The sequence below is a fragment of the Ammospiza nelsoni genome, chromosome 19 (assembly GCF_027579445.1).
Source record: "Ammospiza nelsoni isolate bAmmNel1 chromosome 19, bAmmNel1.pri, whole genome shotgun sequence".
NCBI lineage: Eukaryota > Metazoa > Chordata > Aves > Passeriformes > Passerellidae > Ammospiza > Ammospiza nelsoni.
Genome location: NC_080651.1, coordinates 9,411,246 through 9,433,412, shown reverse-complemented (window position 1 = coordinate 9,433,412; position 22,167 = coordinate 9,411,246). Strand labels below are relative to the sequence as shown.

Sequence of the window (22,167 nt, the reverse complement as noted above, 5' to 3'; positions counted from 1 at the left end):
GGTTTGGCTGAAAGCAGTGCCTGGAGAGAGGAACCCCCCCAAATCAGGAGCCTTTTGCAGAGTGAGGGCTGGGACAGGTCTGTGTGTGCAGCACTGAGCTCTGCTGGTTCCAGTGGTGTTCACCCTCAGCTGAGCATCCCCTGCTCCCTCAGCCCCTCAGGGTGATGGCAGCAAGGAGCAGCCAGAGCATTTCATGGGTAAATGTGTTTATCCACATCCTCTGCTGCTTTATTCCAGGTTTATCCCAGGTTTATTGCAGGTTTATCCAGCCCTGCTGTGCCCTCCCAGCCCAGGCAGTGCTGGTGACACACAGCCATGCCATGCAGCACTCACTGGGCACTCAGGGCATTTCTTTTCCGAAATAACATAAATGGGACATGCCAGCTGTGCCACACTCCCTGCCCTGGCTGGACACTGTGGGTTTATCCCAGGAGCAGTGCTGATGAGGGAATGCTGCCCTGGATCTTGGTGTGCCTACAGGAGCTGAGAGAGGGGAGGGGAGGTGGGAGCATTCCAGGCTCTCTGAGGCTTTTACTTGGGAAATTTGGAGAATATAACAGCACAGAGTGGCTATAACAGGCCTCCAGTTTCTCTCCAGTTGCAGTTTTTTGTGAGTTTAAAAATGCTTTTAAGCTGTCACCTTGGCAGCCCTGCCATGGCACTGCTGGCTCTGCTCTGGGCTGGGACTCACATTTATTCCTTCTGCATTTATTCTTTCTTATCCACCCCAGCATTTAGGGAATGTGTTGTCCCAAAGGGAGAACATTTGGAACTAAGCAACTTCTGAGCAGATAACTTGAGGTCACATTAACGAAGGTGCAGCCATTTATTTCCAGGAGAGCTTGAAATATATTTCAATATACAAATCAAACTCTTTTAGGTGTTAAGTAGTGAATTTTAAAAATTCCTGTCTAAGAATTGACCCCATGTGGAAGCCTTAAGAGACTTAATGCTTCCTGTTCTTTGATGCTTGATCTGGGCCTTTATTCACCAGGACTATAAATAATTGGAAAAAGCAGGTTCATGAACACAAATGTCAGATTGGAGACTACATTCCAGACAGGTTCACTTAATTTTTTTTCCCCCACACCATCCTTCAGAGCAAGAAGACAATATATTTATATATTTTCCTGTGTACATTTGTGCCTCCTGGGCTCTTGGAAGCAGCACAGACTTTTTTTGTTACCAGACCTCCTCATGGACAGAACTTGCAAAAGCTGTTGTGCAATTTCCTTGAGATAAGTACTTCAAATTCTAAACTCATTGGCCAGAGCTGACAGAAGCATTTAACAAATGCATTAAGCACCCTGAGCAGTGCTGGCTGGATTGAGCAATTTGAAAGCAATGTTTGTAATTGGGGTTGCTCAGTGCTGGTGTGGCCAGGTCAGAGGTGATGCAATGAGATGAGTTTCAGTCTGGCTGACTGAAGGGGAGTTTCACTCACCTGAAAGTAAGCTTGAAAATAGGTATTTCTGAGATTGGAAATAGCTGTTCTGAGATAGCTGTGTTGCCAGCACAAAGTTTAAACCTGAAACCTTAAATTAGTTAAATTGCTTTCTTCCCTAAGCACTCAAATGTCTGTGCCTGATTTCATTAGCCCTAAATGTGAATTTTCTTTCCCATATTCAGTGACTTTCAACATCCATCAAGTCCTGTCTGGTCCCTGTTCTGTCTGTATGTGTCTCTGTGTGGTTTGATAAACAAACACCACCCAAATCCAGCCACGTTCACCCCTGGATGGAGGCAGCTGCAGGTTTGGGAGAGTGAGGGCAGGATGAGAATCCCCTTGGAGGTGGTGGCACTGTCACACCCGGGGAGGTGACTGCAGGACAGGCAGAGCACCTGGGCCCTGTGCTCTGGGTAAATGTGTTGTGTTTGTGTCTCTGTGGTTTGCAGGGGGAGCTGGAGAGGCAGCTGCTGCAGGCCAACCCGATCCTGGAGTCCTTTGGCAATGCCAAGACCGTGAAGAACGACAACTCCTCCCGCTTTGTGAGTGCCCTGATCCCTGCAGAGCCTGTGCCCCTACCCCTGCAGAACCCCCTGATCCCAGAACCTGGACATCTGCAGAGCCTGTGCCCTGATCCCTGCAGAGCCTCCTGATCCCAGAGCCTGGGCACCTCATCCCTGCAGAGCCTGTGCCCTGATCCCAGAGCTGTGCCCTGATCCCACAGCCTGTGCCCTGATCCCAGAGCTGTGCCCCTGATCCCAGAGCTGTGCCCTGATCCCAGAGCTGTGCCCCTGATCCCACAGCCTGTGCCCTGATCCCACAGCCTGTGCCCTGATCCCAGAGCTGTGCCGTGATCCCAGAGCTGTGCCCCTGATCCCAGAGCTGCTGCTGCAGAAATGCCCTGTGCCAGGTGTTCTCTGATTGTATCAGGACATTTCTCTCTCCTCATCCCCCATGAATCCAGGTTTCCTTCCAATGCCTTCTGCTTTCTGGGCTCACTGAAGGTACCTTCTCACTGGCTCCTGGCAAAGGGATTTTATTCTGACTCTAGCCATCCCTGAGCTGACAGCAGCTCACAATCTATCAAATAGAGCTGTGCTGGGCTTGTGTGCACAGATGCCGCTGGCTTGCTGTCAGGTGCCCAGGACTGGGGCACCCACGGGGCTGGCAAAGCCTGCAGCCTTCCTGTGCAGAGCCGTGGCTTTATCCAGTGCTTGGGTTGGAGAGGACATCCTGAATTTCTGCAAAAGCACACATAAAACCCATCTCAATGTCCTGATTTACTGCAGGAAAGTCAGAAGGCCACTTTGTGACCTGGCCCAGGTGGCAGGCACTGCTGTAGCTGCTCCATGTTTTTGTTGGGTCCCTGCTTGCTGTTCACAGTGTTTTGGTGGCTGATAACCACTTCTGATGGGTTCTATTGTTTTAAAAATTGTGGTGGAGCTCAGGATGAATAAATAGCTTTTTACCACTTCTTAGAACTTCCTCTCCTTTGAAGGAAAAAAAGAGTCATCTCTTATTTCAGGGGGAAGATGTTTTTAGTACAACTTCAAAAGTGTTCAGGAGGTATTAAATCATTTTGCTTGTGAGAACAGCACTAAAATTTACAGAACAAATGAAAGATTTCTTGTCTGCCTTTGACATTTCAACAGTTGCTTGGATTTATAATGCATGAACTCAACTCCATGATAAGAACTCTGGAAAACTGTATGACTAAATCCATCAGCCCCTTCAGCTGAGGAGGGAGAGCACAGTTCTGTGGAAATTCAGCTTTTTTAATTTTACAGACCTGTTATTTATAATGTTTCCTGATGCTTATAGAAGCTGGGTACAGGATTTATAACATCAACAGGTTTCACTGCACAGTGATTCCCCTTTGTTACCTGTCTTGAATCCATCAGAGGCTGTACTAACTTAATGAGAATACTTTTCCCTAAAAGATGTCAGCATCTGTTTTGTGTTATTTTGAGCTCTGCATTTCCATCATGAACATAATCACTCTGATGGCTCCAGCTCTGTTTTCATAAAGGGACCAGTATAATTCATTCCAGATGGTTTCATCTCATGCAGAAAAAAATCATCTTTAACAGCCATTTCCAAACCTGATTTCGAAATCTCTGTCCTCCCACAAGGTGAGAGGTGGTTCAGCCTTGCCCTGCTCCTGGGAACCCAGGCAGGACTCAGAGAAGCCCAGTGGCCAATGTATTTTATTTTTTCCCCTTTTTTATTCTACCAAAGGCAGTTCTCTTGTGTTCCAGGGGATCATCAGTCTCTGGTTTGTATTGGCCAGGAGAGTGGCCTTACTGGATTGATGTGGCAGCCCTGATTGCTTCCCTCTGATATGGCTTTTCCAAAGCCCTGGGCTCAGTGCTGTGATGGTGTCAACAGAATTGAGCCCTTAGATGAGCTGGAGAGAGACCATGGAGGCCTTTTGGAAAAGGAGGGAGAAATCCTTTGGCCAGGCAGCACCTGAAAATGCCCCAGAGATGTGCACACCTGGAATCCCAGCCTTGCTCCCCACATCACAGTGTTTGCTCAGGGAAAATGCAGCCTCACCTTCAGAGGGGTTTGGATCCCAAATAAATCTGCCCTAGGAGTTCCCCAATCCTGGAGGGTGTTTGTGTGCAGTGTGCTCCCTTGGAGTGAGCCCATGGAAGGGAAAATGTTTCCTCTGAACCTGGGAAATCCTTGAGCCATGAGTGTATTTGGGTTATCTCTGGTATGGACAGCATTGTTTTAATTAAAAAAAAAAAAAAAAAAACCCACAAAAAAAACAAAGTACTTATGAAAAAATCTTCTTTCCTTTGCAGGGCAAATTCATCAGGATTAACTTTGATGTCACTGGTTACATTGTTGGGGCCAACATTGAGACCTGTATCCTTTTTCCTGCCACATCCTTGCAAAATGCAGCTGCCCTGCTTTGTTTTGCTTTTAACCCTAGAATTCACTGGAATGCAGTGAGAGGTTGCCACACTTGGACATTCCTTTGACAGCATCCATCTCTCCCTTTGTTTCAAAATAACTGCTCAAATATCACAGACTCAGCAGCTTCTGTGTGCTCAGAAATCCTAAACTCCCAAATCCCACCCCCTGGAACCTGCAGGGTTTTCAGGCTGGCCTTAAAGACAGGCTGTGTTAGAAAGAGAAACCATGTGAAATGTGCTTGTTCTGGGAACATTTCTGAAAATCCCCAATGCCTTCCTGAGGAGGAGCTGAGCCTCTGTGTGTGCCAGGAGCTCTTCTGGCTACCATGAAGGTTCAGTAACACAGGGCCTTCTATTAAGCTTCATTAATTGTAATTAATACCAAAGCGAATTCAGTTTTAGCTCTAAGAGTTGTTCTTGTTTATGAGTGTAAAACCAAGTCAAAATAGTGGCACTGAAAGCCCTTCCCTGAAGTTGTTTTCTCTGTGCTGAAAATGTATTGTGTAATTTTAAGTTTTCTGGGAGAATAGCAGTGGAGTGGTCATAAAAGGATGGAGTTGGGAGTCTTGCTAAACAACATGAAGTGAATATTGATCATAAACAATGCTGTAGTTAAGTTTCCATTTGGTTCCTGTGTTTTGAAACTGCTTGATCTGAACATTAAGTGTTTGGAATTGTCAGAAAATGTGATTTCCCAATAAGGCTGGGAAAGATCTATAGTTATTCAAAATATGCTGCAATAAGTGTTTTTTTTTTATTCACCACAGCACAGGAATGAAGGCAGCCTTTAGGAGAGTCCAGATGAATTGTTTTGCCCAGAGCTTTGTGAAAACAGGAGGGTTTAACTCTTGGGGAATTTCTTCTTCATCACAGGAACCCATCCTTGGCATTGTCAATTCATATCCCTGTCCTGCATTTGCTTTACAATATAGGATATCAAGAAATAAAAAAATGAAATAAGATTACAGCTCATGGCAGCTAATCAGGCACTACCTGCTGCAGAAATGGAATCTGGGAGCTGTTGAAAGGCAGTGTGGATTGTTATGTAGAAAGGCAATGCTTGGAAGGAATGGCAAATGCACTTTGGATAATAAAGGACTTCTGAGTTCAGCAGCTGCTGCTTTTTGGGATTAGGAGTTCAGCTGGGACCTCAATAGAAGTGATGATGGAGAAGGATGGAGCTCCCCCTCAGCAAAAGTGCAGCTGGGCCATGGCAGACTAGCAGCTAGTCCAGGCAGTGGTGGCTACAAGGAGCAGGGGATGCAGGGAAATGTCAGGAATTGGCTGAGATGAACAGTGGGTTTCTACCAGCTGGAAATCTCTTATTTAGTCACTAAAGTCCATGTTGGACCAAGTCCAGTCACAGAATGCCAGCCTGGTTTGGGGTAGAAGGGACCTCAGTGTCCATCCTGCCATGGCAGGGACACCTCTCACTGTCCTAGGGACACCTTCCCCTATTCTAGGGATCTCCCCCTGCCCTAGGGACACCTCCACTGCCCCAGAGACACCTTCCCCTGCTCCAGGTGCTCCCAGTCCCAGTGTCCAGCCTGGCCCTGGGCACACCCAGAGATCCAGGGGCAGCCCCAGCAGCTCTGGACATTACTCCTACAATTCTCTTTGGTCTCAGACTGATTCCCTGGCCTGCTTTGGAGCTCTCAGTAGATTTTGAAGCAGGGATTGCAGGTGGCCCTTGACTCCAGGTGACCCCAGACCTGCTGGAGAAGTCCCGAGCCGTGCGTCAGGCCAAGGACGAGCGCACGTTCCACATCTTCTACCAGCTGCTGGCTGGAGCAGGAGAGCACCTCAAGTGTAAGCTGGGAATGTCCCTTTGACACCTCTTGGGTGCTGAGTTTGTTGTTTCAGGGGTACAGGGTGGGTTTGGGTTATTCTGTGGTTGTGAGTGGTGAGCTCTAAAAGGAGAGGCCGGGTAGGTTTGTCCTGAAATCACTGCTGGGTTGTGCTGGTGTGCGCAGGGGTCCCAGGACGAAGGAAGAGATGAGAATCTTGACTCCATGTTCCAGAAGGCTGATTCATTACTTTGTGATAGATATTATATTAAAAGGAAATGATATATTAAAACTATACTAAAAGAACAGAAGAAAGGATTTCATCAGAAGGTGGGAAGGAAAAGGAAAGGAAAGGAAAGGAAAGGAAAGGAAAGGAAAGGAAAGGAAAGGAAAGGAAAGGAAAGGAAAGGAAAGGAAAGGAAAGGAAAGGAAAGGAAAGGAAAGGAAAGGAAAGGAAAGGAAAGGAAAGGAAAGGAAAGGAAAGGAAAGGAAAGGAAAGGAAAGGAAAGGAAAGGAAAGGAAAGGAAAAGGAAAGGAAAGGAAAATCTTGTGACTGCTCACAGCCTCAACACAGGTGGCTGTTATTGGTCATCAAGTAAAAACAATTTCACATGCTGGGTAAACAATTCTCCAAATCACATTCCAAAGTAGCAAAACATGGAGAAGCTGAAGCTTCCCAGCTTCTCAGGAGAAAAGATCCTAATGAAAGGATTTTTCAGAAAATGTGTCTGTGACACTGAGTTTTATCAGATGTGCTGGGGAGCCACTCTGCCATTCCAAGGCAGTGTCTCCTCCCTGCCAAAGCCCAGTTTGGGAATCCCTGGATTGGAGTGCAAAGTTCCCAGCTGGAAACAACCAGCCCCATCTCCTCCAGCCTACAGAAAAATTGAACCCAAACCAAATGAAACCCTGGGCTTTCTTCAAGCCATGGCAGTGCTGGGATGGTTATCTCAGCTCTGTTTGGGGCTTTTCCCCTCCTTGGGAGTTCCTGGTGGGTTGTGGTAAGTGAAGCTCATAAAGATACAGACTTCAGAGAACTGGTCCACTCCTCCTGTAGGAGATAAGCTGTGCTCAGCATCCTTGATAGGGTCATCAATCCCCAGCTCCATTTCTGCCTGGGTCTTGTACCTTTCAGTAGAGATTTCCTTTTAAGATACTCCAGATGAGGATTTGAGATGGATCTGGGCACTGGTTTAATGCATTAAGGAGCTCGTGGAGGTTGCTGCAGGGAGAAGTCTGAGTCTGGCCTCAGCTTGGGAGGTGCACTTGTAAGTTTAGGGTATTTTTAGGGTTTCAGAAGCTGCTCTCCTGGCTTGTAGCCATTTCTGAGGGACTGGTTTCCCAAAGCAGAGCTGGGGAATTGAGTGAGAACAGAGCACGGGTGGGTGTGAACAGCATTGCTGAGTTATTTTTCTGTCTCTTCCCCTTCCTCCAACACAGCTGACCTGCTGCTCGAGGGATTTAACAATTACAGATTTTTATCTAATGGCTACATCCCCATCCCTGGGCAACAGGACAAGGACAACTTCCAGGAGACAATGGAAGCCATGCATATCATGGGCTTTTCACACGATGAGATCTTGTGTAAGTTATTCCAGGTCCTTTTCCCTCTCTCTCACACGCACACACTCTGCTACTTTAGTGTCACCAAATTTAATGTTGCTTCAGTGTCTCTGACAGCCTGAAGAAAATGTTTGCTTAACTCCAACTGGAGTTAAATTCAAGCCATTTGCCCAAAAAGCACAGTACAAAGTGTATTTCCTTCCTGAACTTCTTTCTCCTTGCAATCTGGAAGGAGAGTGACACAAGAAACAGGAGGAAAATGTGTTCAGCTGAGCCCTGTGCCATGGAACTGATGCAGTGTCTCTTGTTACCACAGCCATGCTGAAAGTGGTGTCCTCAGTGCTGCAGTTTGGAAACATTTCCTTTAAGAAAGAGAGGAACACAGACCAGGCCTCCATGCCAGAGAACACTGGTGAGTTCCCATGTCTGGGGGGTCCTTGGGCTTGTGCTGAGCTCTCTGCCTACTCTGCCCTGTCTAGGGCAATCTTGGCAAGCACAGAGCAGTGCTGAGCATCCTTGGGAGGGCTCTGGGCTGATGGCACCAACAAACAATTCCTAAACCTCTCCCTTCCGTCTCCTGCTGCAGACAAATGCAATGTCCATCAGGGGAATTGATGCTGTTTGCATTGCTGCTGAGCTTGGAACAAGTATTTTGGTTGTAATCTTGTTTATTGCTCTCTCCAAAAATTTAAGCCCTAGCAAGAAGTTCATGCTTAAATCAGTTTGTTTGCTTTGGTTGCTGAGAGCAGTTTTGTTGCCAATGATAAGAGCCCTGGAGCCAAGCACAACTTCCCTGGTGCAGTGGCTGAGGACAGGAATGCTGCATTTAGAGCAGCCTCATTGCTGGAGTCTCCTGGCAGTGTGGCTGACACTGAATTTATCAGTGCCTGCAATGCAATCAGCATTTGGAAGGATACATTTCTTCCCCCACCCCAAAAAAAAAAAAAAGCTGCTGAGAGGCACTTTTGAGGTTTTTATTGCAGGCTGCAGTGCCAGCCCTTGAAATGTTCTCATGAGAGGCAGTTTGGAGAGCTGGCATCAGTGGAGAGGCAGGGGAACCCCCATTCCCAGGAGCTGCTGACATGGACAGCTCACCTTCTTGTCTGGTCTCATTCTGTGGCTGCCCCAAATTCCTGAGCACCTGGGTCACTTGCAAAGCCCAAAATTGTCCTTTCTGAGGGCAGTGGTGCTGCCCAGGTTAAAGGTCAGTAGTTACTGACCTGGCTTGTGGCACTTTCTGTGTTGCAATGGGGAGAAAAGGTGGGTGAGGGGTTAATTTTTTTGGCTTTTCCTGCTGGTTTAGAGAATTCATCCAGGTCATGTCCATGTGGAAGGTGTGATGTGGAAAGACACAGATGCTTCCTGGCTGTCTTTAGTTGCATTATCATTGGTTTTTAGACATCAATTCTGAATTACAACACTGACTATAAATACATTGATACTCTTGGATATTTATAGTACTGGATCCAAAATTCTGACTTCTAAAGCCAAAAGGATGAAAGGCTCAGATCACAATTAAAGCATATTTTTGCCCTCTTGTGTTTAAGAATTTGGTGATATGGTTTAAGTTATTGCATCTTTCTGAAGGAATTGAGGGTAACTGATCTCTCTTTTCTTGTCACATCCCATTGTGAGGGTTTCCCTGCATTCTCTGCAGAAATCAGGGTGTTCCTGCAGGGACTGCCCTTGCTCAGAGCCTGGGTGTGACACAGTCAGGCACTGCCTCTGTGGGTGGGAGTAGTTTGTGTGGGCCTGAGATAGGAACCCATTCAAAGAACATGGCAAGCACATTCTCCCCTGGAGATGGGAAATGGAGATAAAAAAATCCTGGGCTCAAGTACAGCTGTCAGAGTAGCCACAGAGCCTTTGTGGCTCAGGAGGATGGAGAAGCTGTGCTTGGAGAGTCAGTTCATGATCACCAGGTTGGGAAGGGACCTTGCAGCGGGGAGGGCAAAAGTTCAAAGAAACCTCATAAAGTTCATGTTCACCTCTGACAGGAGCTCCTCAGTATCTTGGCTTTGTAATTAATTCAGAACTTTCTGTCCAAACCCCAGCAGTAATAAAACATGGGTCAGGACATCAGGGTTTTCTCCAGTCCCACTTTTTAAATTGTCCTTTCTCATTACAAACAAACAAGGAGGTGCCCTGCCTGTGGCAGGGGGTGAACTGGGTGATATTTGAGGTCTCTTCTACCACCTGCTCTGGATTATTGGCTGTGATCTCACCTGCTGTGGTTTATTGGGATCATTCTCACCTGCTGTGGTTTATTGGGATTATTGGCTGAGATCTCACCTGCTGTGGCTTATTGGGATTATTGGCTGGGATCTCACCTGCTGTGGTTTATTGGGATTATTGGCTGGGATCTCACCTGCTGTGGTTTATTGGGATCTCACCTGCTGTGGTTTATTGGGATTATTGGCTGGGATCTCACCTGCTGTGGTTTATTGGGATTATTGGCTGGGATCTCACCTGCTGTGGTTTATTGGGATTATTGGCTGGGATCTCACCTGCTGTGGTTTATTGGGATCTCACCTGCTGTGGTTTATTGGGATTATTGGCTGGGATCATTCCTGCTGTGGTTTATTGGGATCATTGGCTGGGATCTCACGTGCTCCTGCTGTGGTTTATTGGGATAACTGACTGGGATCTCACCTGCTGTGGTCTATTGGGATCATTCTTGCTTGAAGCACAGTTATGACTGACTGGAAAGGCTGGAACAATAAATTCCAAGCCCCTGGGTTATGCAGGGAGCTGAGTGTGGTATTTGGGGTGCCCTGGGACCCTCCTTCCTTGCACTGCAATATCCTTTACAGAATCCCCTGGCTACTTAATATTTTCAAGTTCTTGTTTTATTTGTTTGTTTTAAAGATCCTGAGAGCACTTCCTGCTTGGCCCCTGAGGTTGTGAGTTTTATCTGATGTGCTGGTGCAGATTTGTGTGCTCAGAGCCCAGAAATGCTCCTGTTTGTGGCTCAAGTGAAGGAGTGCTCAGTTTGTGACACTCCCCTGATCTCACTGCTTGTGTGTCAGGTCATGAACCCTTCTAGTGAGCATATGGCCAGACAGAGAATCTCAACATTAAAGAGCAATAATAGTTTTCTTAATACTAAAGAAAAAATAATGCAGCAAAACCTCACTTATAATAGTATGAACATCTGTTTTCCAATGCTGGTTTGAAAAAACAACTTTTTATTTTCATTTTGACAGTAAAAGAAGCTATCAGATATTAAAGATAAGGGGCCAAGTTCTTACTGGGTGGTGTGGAGAGCTACCGGCTAAAGGGCAACACTTCCCTGGACCTAAAAATACCTTCACTGTCGCTGTCATTTTTAGAAGTGTGGAGTCACAAACACCCAAGCTCCTGGGCCTCGTGTTCAGGGGAGGGACTGATGCAGCAGGAGCCTGGAGGGCTGGGGTGGGTAATGCACATTTAAATAATGAAATTACATCAGGAGGCTCCTGCTGTTGAAGTGCCCTGCTGCCTGTGGTGTTGTTCTGTGTGAAATATTGGAATCCCAGGCTGGTTTGGGTTAAAGATTATCCCATTCCAACTGCCTGCCATGACAGGGACACCTCCCAGTGTGCCAGGCTGGCCTGGGCAGTGCTCAGCTCCCTGACAAGGTGGCACAGCCCTGCTTTGGGCTGGCACAGCTGCCTGCCCTGAGCCAGGTTTTAAGGCACCTTTAGGATGGTGGATTTGATGTGTGATGTCCCAATCATGTCCTTTTTTCCTGGGCATCAGAAAAGGGATCTAAATGAGCTGTTAATGAGCTGACCCCTGATGAATTCCAGCCTTTCCCTGCTCCCCAGGCACATTCAGCTGTGTTCCTGTGGACAGCTCTGCCAGCCTTGGGGACACAGCCCCCGAGGCTGGCACTGACCTGGGCACCGACCTGGGCACCTGTGCTGGCTCCTGAGATGCCACCTCCTGGTGAGGAGCTGCTCCAGGTGTCAGGGCAGGGTCTCAGTGCTCCCTTTGTCCCTCTGTCCCTCTCTCCCTGTGTCCCTCTGTCCCCGTGTCCATCTGGCTCTGTGTCCCCATATCCCCATGTCCCTCTGTCCCTGTGTCCCTCTGTCCCCCTGTGCCCCTCTGTCCCCGTGCTCCTGTGTCCCTGTGTCCCTCTGTTTGTGTGTCCCTGTGTCCGTGTGTCCCTCACAGTCGCACAGAAGCTCTGCCACCTGCTGGGAATGAACGTCATGGAGTTCACCCGTGCCATCCTCACCCCCCGCATCAAGGTGGGCCGGGACTACGTGCAGAAAGCCCAGACCAAAGAACAGGTGAGCTCTGAAAGGGCCACAAAGCCCAGACCAAAGAACAGGTGAGCTCTAAAAGGTCCAGAGAGCTCAGACCAAAAAACAGGTGAACTTTAAAAGGTGCTTTAAAGACCGAGGGAAGCTGCCTCATCCTCATTAGCTCCTAACAAAGACAATTGGCTTTGAGTGTTTGCTGCTCTCTTAAAGCTTCACTGTCTTTGTGAAATGTTCTTATATGGTAAAAATCATCTGTAGAGTAGAAGAAACCTTTCCATTTCCTTGACTTTCTCCTGGTTTCGTCCTTTCATGTTGTGACATTATCAAATACTTGGAGACCTTTTGTTTTTATGGAGCAGTTTAGGAAGAAATTTTTCTTAACATTGATCAAACTCCAAACCATTCCTACTGCTTGTTTTCATTCCTCACTTGTGTTAACTCCATCCAGCTTCTTCCTTTACTGAGTTGTGATAACATCCATGTCTGTGTCCTTTTGATGGCTTTTCCAGGGTAAATAAATGTTCCTGTTTGGGTTTGCAGGCGGACTTTGCAGTGGAAGCCTTGGCAAAGGCCACCTACGAGCGCCTGTTCCGCTGGCTCGTGCACCGCATCAACAAAGCCCTGGACAGGACCAAGCGCCAGGGAGCCTCCTTCATTGGCATCCTGGACATTGCTGGCTTCGAGATCTTCGAGGTACAGGGAGATGTCGCTGCTCAGGTTTTCGTTTTCCTGTTTCTGTGGGGTGAGGGCAGCTGCAGAGGCACCGAAAGCAGCGTGGTCTGAGGTTACACAAGGGGTTGGTTTGGGGTGTAAAGGCTTTGACAGCCCAAAGTTACAGTGCCAGAAAATAATAATTTAATCTTTAATCCTTCTTTATGTGTGGTAGTTGTTCCTACCATAATTTAATAATTCCTACTATAATTGATGTCAGGGAGATTGGTAGAATTGCATTCCCGTTTTCTTTGTGTTACATTCGAACTTCACAAAGTTTTGGAGAATTTCCTTATAAAGTCAAATTTTTGCCTCCCAGATCTGTGGTACCTTGTCACTAACTCATTCTTGAACACTGATGTTGTTTTGTAGCTGAACTCCTTTGAGCAGCTCTGCATTAACTACACCAACGAGAAGCTGCAGCAGTTGTTCAACCACACCATGTTTATCCTGGAGCAAGAGGAATATCAGCGAGAGGGCATCGAGTGGAACTTCATTGATTTTGGCCTGGACCTGCAGCCTTGCATTGACTTAATTGAAAGACCTGTAAGTTTGCACATGAATAATGCTCTGAGGAGGAGAGCTTGGAGTGCTGACTGTGTCTTTTGCTGCCTGCAAATAAGACATTTCTTTGTAGAGCTGTCATTAAAAGGGAATTAACTGGAATGCTGAAGCTCAAATCTAAAATACCGTGTATTGTTAATAAAAGGATTTATCCAGAGGGGATTTTGCCCTCATGTCAGTGTAAAACACTGAGCTCAAGATATGAAGCTGCTATTTTTATACCTTTTCCCCTAGTACTAATGAAGTCATTAATCCTGTCAGTGTCATTAAACTGTGCCATTGTGGTGTAGGAGCTTTTTGTGGTGTAGAAAGTTTTCCCAAGACTTGTGGTAGACTTCCTTCATTGGAAATCAATAGCAAAATTCCTGAAACTTTGTGCAGAGTAGAGTTTCCCCTCAGAAAATTGCCTTGTAAATAGGAAAACAGGATCTCAAAAGTGGTTTTAGTCACTGTGGTTTTTAACATCCTCCTCTGGCTGCTGAATCCATGGAAGCTGAGGAGCAGATGGGGAGAACAGAGACTCCTGAAAGTTTGTTCTGTCCATCTCAGAACCTTTTAAATGAAACCTGGGCCAGTGCAGGTACTCTCCTGCCTGTTTCTGTGTATCCTGGGGTGCAGGGGAGCTCCCAGTGCTGCTGTGCATCCTGACCAGCAGAAAAGCTGCATTCCTGTTTCCCTGGGGGAAAAGGGAAATTTGGTTTCACTTATCAAAGGTCTGCACTTTGTGTGTGGAACTGAGAAAGTTCTGCCTCCTTGGAAGGTAAAACCTCCTCCAAAGGAGGACAAATGTGGCTGCCCTCAGTGTGCACATGTTTAGGTGAATATCCTAAAACACCTCAAGTTATTTATTAACTTCAAAGCAAACCTCTGTACCCTCCCAGTTGTTCTGTAAGTGTGATGGCAGGTACATGGAAACATCTCTCACCAAATGGGTGAACTTTGCATTCCCTCAGAACCTTTTAAGTATAAACCTTTGCAAAGCAAGGCTCTGGTCAGCAATGACCAGCTCAGTGGTGTGCCCATGGATATTGGAATGAGTTTGTTTGAGTCAGCCATAGCATCCTTCTTGACCTGGACTCCCCCACAGCTTGTTTTAACTGAAATAAGCCTTGGAGTATTTTGGACTACCCTTATTGTGGTGTTCAGTGGTGCACTGGAAATATTAAACTTAAAAAAAATTAATATATATGTATATACATCTATAAAACATGAACACATTCCTTACCTGCTTTTCAGGCAAATCCTCCTGGTGTGTTGGCATTGCTGGATGAAGAATGCTGGTTCCCTAAAGCTACTGACAAGACATTTGTGGAGAAATTGGTCCAAGAGCAAGGAACTCATTCCAAGTTCCAAAAGCCAAGACAGCTAAAGGACAAAGCAGACTTCTGCATTATTCACTATGCAGGGAAGGTAAGGGCTCACCATTAAATTCTATTTGGAAAGGTTGGTTTGTGGCAAGTTCTCTCCTTTCCTGCTAAAGCCTGGATGCAAAAATAGCTTCTGTCTTGGTTGGAGCAGAACCATGCTGGTCTACAGAGATTTCAGAGAATCTCTGTAGGGAATTAGGGAATTTTAGGGCTCTCTGGGTTGGGATGAAACCCAGGTTGGTGTCAGTGATTTTTTAGCTGCTGAGCTGGGGTTTATTTGGAAATCACAGGTTTGGCCCTTTAAAGATAAAAATTTGTTTTCTGTATAGAACCAAGTGTTTAAATGTAAATACTGTAGAGAAATTCTAAAAAATCATGCTGCAGCACATCCTTAGTTTACTCTCCAGTAATTTAGATAAAGTAATTGGTGTCTATCCTAGAGCTGGTTTTACATCTTCACAATGAAACTTACTTTGGCAATAAAGTGGGCAGCAAATAAATACCCAGCTGTCAGTAAGAAAGCAGTCAGATTGCTGAATTTTGAAGAAAACCCCATTTACTCTTCCAAAAGCAACCTTATGGTACTTTGTGGTACTAAGAAGGCTCAGCCAGCAAATGTGAGCACCAGGCAGGGCTGGATCTGAGCTTGGAGCCAGCCTTGGTGGTTCTGAGCTTGGGCAGTGAGAGGAAAGCACCTCTGATGTTTGATGCTGAGAAATGGAAACCTGGAGCTGGTTTTGCTCTGAGCTTGAGCCCTTGGCTGCCCTGCAGGTGGACTACAAGGCAGATGAGTGGCTGATGAAGAACATGGACCCCCTGAACGACAACGTGGCCACACTCCTGCACCAGTCCTCGGATAAATTTGTGGCTGAGCTCTGGAAGGATGGTAAGAGAGCTCTGAGCACAGATTGTTGGTGATTTCACCTTGCTGGATGAGTTGTTTGGGATGGTTTTTTAATGCCTGTTCCTTCCTCACCCTCCACTTCTCCATTGTAAATCCCTACAGCATTTTCTCTCTTACTTAGTGCCCAAAGTCCACCAAGGAAGCTGAGTTGCACCTCTGGTCCCTTGCACATGTACCATTTCTGAGTAGCTGCTTCTCATGTTCATTACTGGAACTGATACTCACTTATTTCTTGTTTTTCTGTGTCCGACTTCATGTGGAATCTTGTCCAGAACTCTTGGTTGGGACTTGCTGCAGTGGAGTCCTGAGTGTGAACAGCTGGGGTGGTTCTTGCTGTTGGTAAAGCACTGTAAACACTGTGTCTGTGAGCACCAGCTCAGTTATTTCCTGTGCAGTGGTGGGTGGTGCTCTGGAAATCCACATCTCCTAAAATTCATTGCAATAGCAGCTGTAGCAGTGTTGAGATTAAAATCAAATCCTGTTTTAGCTGCACACTGCTGCTCAGCCAGGTTACCTGCCCATCACCTGCAAATATTTATCAGTACTTGCACCAAATGACTCCAAAAAGCAGAAATAGCCACATAAATACTTAGCAGGGACTTTTCTATTCTGCTTTTTAACATCACAGCGTATATTTACATGTCACAGGATATAAACCCTGCAGTTTGTTACTTGAGGAGGAAATGCAGCTTGTGATTTAGGTGGTGCTGGAGGTTAATGCTGAGTTTCCCTCTTTGGGCAGCCACAGAGAGCAGCTTTAATGAATCTGTAAAGAACTTTTTGGTTGGGGATCTGCCCCTTTCCCACAGAGCAATTGTGTTTTGCTCCAAATCCTCACATCCTCTTCCCACAGACCATTGAGATGTGCATGGGATATGTTGTGGCACAGTGAAGTGTGTTTGCAATTGGTGAACCTGTTGTTTTTACTAACTCAAGTGTCTTGTGTATCTGCTCTTCTGTCTTTGTGTTTCTGCTGTTTCTCTGCCTTAGAGATTCAGAATATTCAGAGAGCCTGTTTCTATGACAATATTTCTGGTCTTCATGAGCCACCAGGTGAATGGATATAAAACACTAGGCCTACTAAAGGCAGGGCTGTTGTACCTCCAGGAGAACCATTTTTGCTCGTAGGCTTGCATGAACTTCTCATTTCATGCTGAATTTAGGTAAACCCCCCCCAGCCCCCCTGGGGCCCCCAGTGCATTCCTGTCCAGCTGCTGCTGCACACACACAAAGCATCTCCAGTTTTGCATTGCCGATGAAAAGGTTTGTTGCTTCCTGGTTCCACGAGGAGATGTAGAATTGCCTCTAAAAGTGACAATTCTGGTAGCTGCAAGCATTTGAGAGAATGCAAAAGCTTTGGAACACTATCAAGCTTCTTTCTGCAGTCCAACATTGACAAAACTCTGGGATCTTTAGGACGTGGCTGTGTCCTTTTTGGAGGAGAACTCAAGAATGTTTTGAAGTATCAGGATGAGTGCTGCAGTTTTAGTGGGGGTAGAAAGTGAAATAAACTTCTTCCAGCCTTGTTGGAATTGTTCTTTTATTTAAAAGCCTATTAATTTTAATATTTATATAAGCTGCAGATGTTTTTTGGGGTATTGAGAAATCAAGAAGTGCATTGGAATATCTTTGAAGACACTTAAGATATTTAATTCAACTTCCTCATCCTTCTTGGATTCCTCTCCCCAAGTTTAGAAGCACAAGGATGTGAAGGTTGTGCCCTCAGATTTTGGGTTTATCTCTCACCACTCCTGATAGATCCTATCCTTGAGGAAACCAGGGATATTCCCAAAGGAATTCCTGCAGAGCTTTGACCCAGGAGCTCCAGCCAGGGGTGGTGGCCCAGCCATGCAGTTCATGCTTTAACCTATAGGCAGAGCTCACGTTTAACTCCAATCATCCTGTTTGGAACATAAATCACCCTCCTAGAGCTGGAGCACAGAGGGGAGGAGCACAAAACTGCAGGATCAGATCTGTGTGCCAAATTGTAGGAAGTACAAGGTGAAATAAAGCTGAGTGGTTGCAGTCCTTAGCGGGGCCTTGTGGCTGCAGGTTTCTAATATTGGCAATCATTTAATTCTCTAGAAAACTGACTCCTGTAGTCTCTGTCTCATGTCTGATTTGGGACTAAATTCTGCTTCGAAACAAATATTTGGGATTTGACCTTATAAACACCTTACCACCTGCTTACTTCTCCAAATTTAATAAGTTTAATTCTTGTGTTCAAAACCCTGTGGAGGATCCAGGCTCTGCTCTACACACAAGACTCAGATTTGCTGCCCTGTATTTCTCTGCTTTTAATTTTCCTTTTTTTTTAATAGACCTTTGACTAGTTGAATATTAGGAAGAAATTAAATAGAATATTGTCCCTTAAATAGAAAATTAAATAGAAATTGTCCCTTACTTGTCAGATAATTCTAGTAGAAAACCATAATTCCCTCTGCTTTGGTTTAAATGAATTTGAAAATAATGTGACAAAAGTGAAGACGTAGCCTACAAATAGATTCTTGTTTCTGGCTGCCCAGCTTGGATTTCGTGGAGAACTCCCAAATGTTGGGATCTGCTCAGTCCTGAGAAGCACCAGCTGTAATTACTGAGGTGTTAAACCACTTGTGTATCTTTTACTGAACTGTGTAACAATTCTTGACTTGCACATGGAATCACCTTCAAGGTTTTAATAATGGCACTCACATTTCTAATTGTGCTTCTGAAAAACAAACCCTTGAGATTCTTACCCAAAATGTTCCAAAAAATCAAAGACAAGTCTCTATTCTGGTGCTTTATTAAAGGCAGCTTGGAAGTGCTTTGGTGTGGAGTTTTCCTGGTTGGAAACTTGTCTTTTGGGCAGGGAGATTTTTCCAGGTGTATTTAAAAGTGGGAAGAACTCTCCCAAATAGGAGCTGAGCACAAATCTGGTAGACACTTTTTTCCCTCTTGTCATTGAAATAACACTATTTCCAACTCTTCTGGAAATTTCTATTAAAACTATTTCTATGAAGTGAAGTCAGGTTTAAGCTATTCTATTTAACCTGTTCTATTGTCATAAGTGACTTTTCACGCACAGATGTGTAATTGCAAATGTTCAACCCATGAACACTGTGCACTGTAAGGACTCAGACAGAGAGCTGCCTGTGAACTGGCATTTATCTCTGTACAAAGTGATTTAAACACAAAACAGCTTTCCTGGTCATGTAGAACTGCAGGTAAAGAGCTGGATATCTCAGCCTGTACCTCCTGAAGCTGCACTCGTGTGCTGGATGAGTCTGTGGCTGTTGGTCCCCGAGCTTGTGTCGCGGTCCTGCTGCGCCGCCTCGCCCGCCAGCGCTGCCCCCGGCTTCTGCTGCTGCTCCCGTGCCACCAGGGCCACCAGGGCCACCCTGGCAGCCCCTCGGGGCGGCCGCTCAGCCCTCGCCTCTTGTCCCCTGCAGTGGATCGCATCGTGGGGCTGGACCAGGTGACGGGCATCACGGAGACGGCCTTTGGCTCAGCCTACAAGACCAAGAAGGGCATGTTCCGCACCGTGGGCCAGCTCTACAAGGAGTCCCTGACCAAGCTGATGGCCACGCTGCGCAACACCAACCCCAACTTCGTGCGCTGCATCATCCCCAACCACGAGAAGAGGGTAGGGGTTGCAGGCCACTCCTGGTGCCTGCTTCTCCTTGGTCTCACCTACCCTGAGCCCTGCGGCCTGCCCAGGCCTTCCCTCTCCACTCAGGGCTGTCACACTGGGCACTGGCTACTGAGAGTTCCCTGCACATGCCCTGACTCACCCAGATGGCTTCTGGCCTGAACAACTGAAAGTACACTTTGCCGCTGTAATAATTGATTTAATAATAGAATTTAATTTAATCTATAATTTATTTAATTTATAATTTAATAATATAAATTTATTTTATAATTAATTTAAAAATATAATTTAATTTATAATTTATTTAATTTATAATTTAATTAATTTAATTTATCATTTAATTTATTTATCATTTAATAATATAAATTCATTTTATAACTATTTTAATAATTAATTTAATACCAATTAAATGAATCTGTGTTTTATTTTGTCCAGGCTGGAAAACTGAAAGTACACTTTGCCACTGTAGTAATTCATTTAATAATATAATTTAATTTTTAATTTATAATTTAATCTATAATTTAATTTATAATTTAATAATATAAATTAATTTATTAATTAATTTAATAATTAATTTAATACCAATTAAAAGAATCTGTGGTTTGTTTTGTCCAGGCCGGAAAACTGAAAGTACACTTTGCCACTGTAATAATTGATTTAATAATAGAATTTAATTTAATTTATAATTTATTTAATTTATAATTTAATAATATAAATTTATTTTATAATTAATTTAAAAATATAATTTAATTTATAATTTATTTAATTTATAATTTAATTAATTTAATTTATCATTTAATTTATTTATCATTTAATAATATAAATTCATTTTATAACTATTTTAATAATTAATTTAATACCAATTAAATGAATCTGTGTTTTATTTTGTCCAGGCTGGAAAACTGAAAGTACACTTTGCCACTGTAGTAATTCATTTAATAATATAATTTAATTTTTAATTTATAATTTAATCTATAATTTAATTTATAATTTAGTAATATAAATTAATTTATTAATTAATTTAATAATTAATTTAATACCAATTAAAAGAATCTGTGGTTTGTTTTGTCCAGGCCGGAAAACTGAAAGTTCACTTTGCCACTGTAATAATTGATTTAATAATAGAATTTAATTTAATTTATAATTTATTTAATTTATAATTTAATAATATAAATTTATTTTATAATTAATTTAAAAATATAATTTAATTTATAATTTATTTAATTTATAATTTAATTAATTTAATTTATCATTTAATTTATTTATCATTTAATAATATAAATTCATTTTATAACTATTTTAATAATTAATTTAATACCAATTAAATGAATCTGTGTTTTATTTTGTCCAGGCTGGAAAACTGAAAGTACACTTTGCCACTGTAGTAATTCATTTAATAATATAATTTAATTTTTAATTTATAATTTAATCTATAATTTAATTTATAATTTAATAATATAAATTAATTTATTAATTAATTTAATAATTAATTTAATACCAATTAAAAGAATCTGTGGTTTGTTTTGTCCAGGCCGGAAAACTGAAAGTTCACTTTGCCACTGTAATAATTGATTTAATAATAGAATTTAATTTAATTTATAATTTATTTAATTTATAATTTAATAATATAAATTTATTTTATAATTAATTTAAAAATATAATTTAATTTATAATTTATTTAATTTATAATTTAATTAATTTAATTTATCATTTAATTTATTTTTCATTTAATAATATAAATTCATTTTATAACTATTTTAATAATTAATTTAATACCAATTAAATGAATCTGTGTTTTATTTTGTCCAGGCTGGAAAACTGAAAGTACACTTTGCCACTGTAGTAATTAATTTAATAATATAATTTAATTTTTAATTTATAATTTATTTAATCTATAATTTAATTTATAATTTAGTAATATAAATTAATTTATTAATTAATTTAATAATTAATTTGATACCAATTAAAAGAATCTGTGGTTTGTTTTGTCCAGGCCGGAAAACTGAAAGTACACTTTGCCACTGTAATAATTAATTTAATAATATAATTTAATTTTTAATTTTTAATTTATTTAATCTATAATTTAATTTATAATTTAGTAATATAAATTAATTTATTAATTAATTTAATAATTAATTTAATACCTATTAAAAGAATCTGTGGTTTGTTTTGTCCAGGCCGGAAAACTGAAAGTACAGTTTGCCACTGTAATAATTAATTTAATAATATAATTTAATTTTTAATTTTTAATTTATTTAATCTATAATTTAATTTATTTAATCTATAATTTAATTTATTTAATTTCTAATTCAATAATACAAATTATTTTTATAATTAATTTAATAATTGATTTAATACCAATTAAAAGAATCCGTGTTTTATTTTGTCCAGGCTGGAAAACTGGATCCACACCTGGTTCTGGATCAGCTCCGCTGCAATGGGGTTTTGGAAGGAATAAGGATTTGTCGGCAGGGATTCCCAAACAGGATTGTGTTCCAGGAATTCCGGCAGAGGTAATAGCAGCAGCAACACCCTTTTCAGTTCCTAGGAGCTAAAGTTCCTTTTTAAATAATTGAAGACCCCACATTCCTCCCTTCTCCCCCAGCACAGCTCAAAGAAAATCAAAACCTGACTGTGAGGCCTTGAATTTCATATGTTTAACTACTGCAGTTTATTCTGAAGGCAGTAGGCAAGGGGAACAATCCAAAGTTGGCTGCTGGAAAAGGTTCCTGGAGGAATTCCCTAACTGTGCACTTGGTCACTGTAGTTCATGCTACAAATCACTAAGTTTATACTATAAATCACATTGCCCATTGCTGAGTGTAAAGGTGTTTTTGCATTTATAAGTTTATACTAAAAATCATATTGTTTATTGCTGAATGTAAAAGTGTTTTATCATTTGCCTTCCAGGTATGAGATCCTCACTCCCAATGCAATTCCCAAAGGTTTCATGGATGGTAAGCAGGCCTGTGAGCGTATGGTAAGTGTCCATAGCTAAATATTGTCTAAACATTGGAAAATT

The 22,167-nt window shown here is 42.9% G+C and overlaps 1 protein-coding gene across 1 annotated transcript in view; it reads left to right on the top strand.

Moving 5' to 3' along the window:
• MYH10 (myosin heavy chain 10) overlaps positions 1-22,167 on the top strand; it is an 86,309-nt gene that overhangs the window by 43,531 nt on the left and 20,611 nt on the right. The window contains exons 6-18 of the mRNA XM_059486133.1: positions 1,897-1,989; positions 4,258-4,321; positions 6,082-6,180; positions 7,599-7,742; positions 8,038-8,133; positions 11,880-11,998; positions 12,512-12,664; positions 13,055-13,228; positions 14,483-14,656; positions 15,385-15,499; positions 18,946-19,139; positions 21,537-21,658; positions 22,056-22,125. Coding sequence (XP_059342116.1) covers positions 1,897-1,989; positions 4,258-4,321; positions 6,082-6,180; positions 7,599-7,742; positions 8,038-8,133; positions 11,880-11,998; positions 12,512-12,664; positions 13,055-13,228; positions 14,483-14,656; positions 15,385-15,499; positions 18,946-19,139; positions 21,537-21,658; positions 22,056-22,125 — 1,617 coding nt within the window. The remainder of the gene's footprint in view (positions 1-1,896; positions 1,990-4,257; positions 4,322-6,081; positions 6,181-7,598; positions 7,743-8,037; positions 8,134-11,879; positions 11,999-12,511; positions 12,665-13,054; positions 13,229-14,482; positions 14,657-15,384; positions 15,500-18,945; positions 19,140-21,536; positions 21,659-22,055; positions 22,126-22,167) is intronic.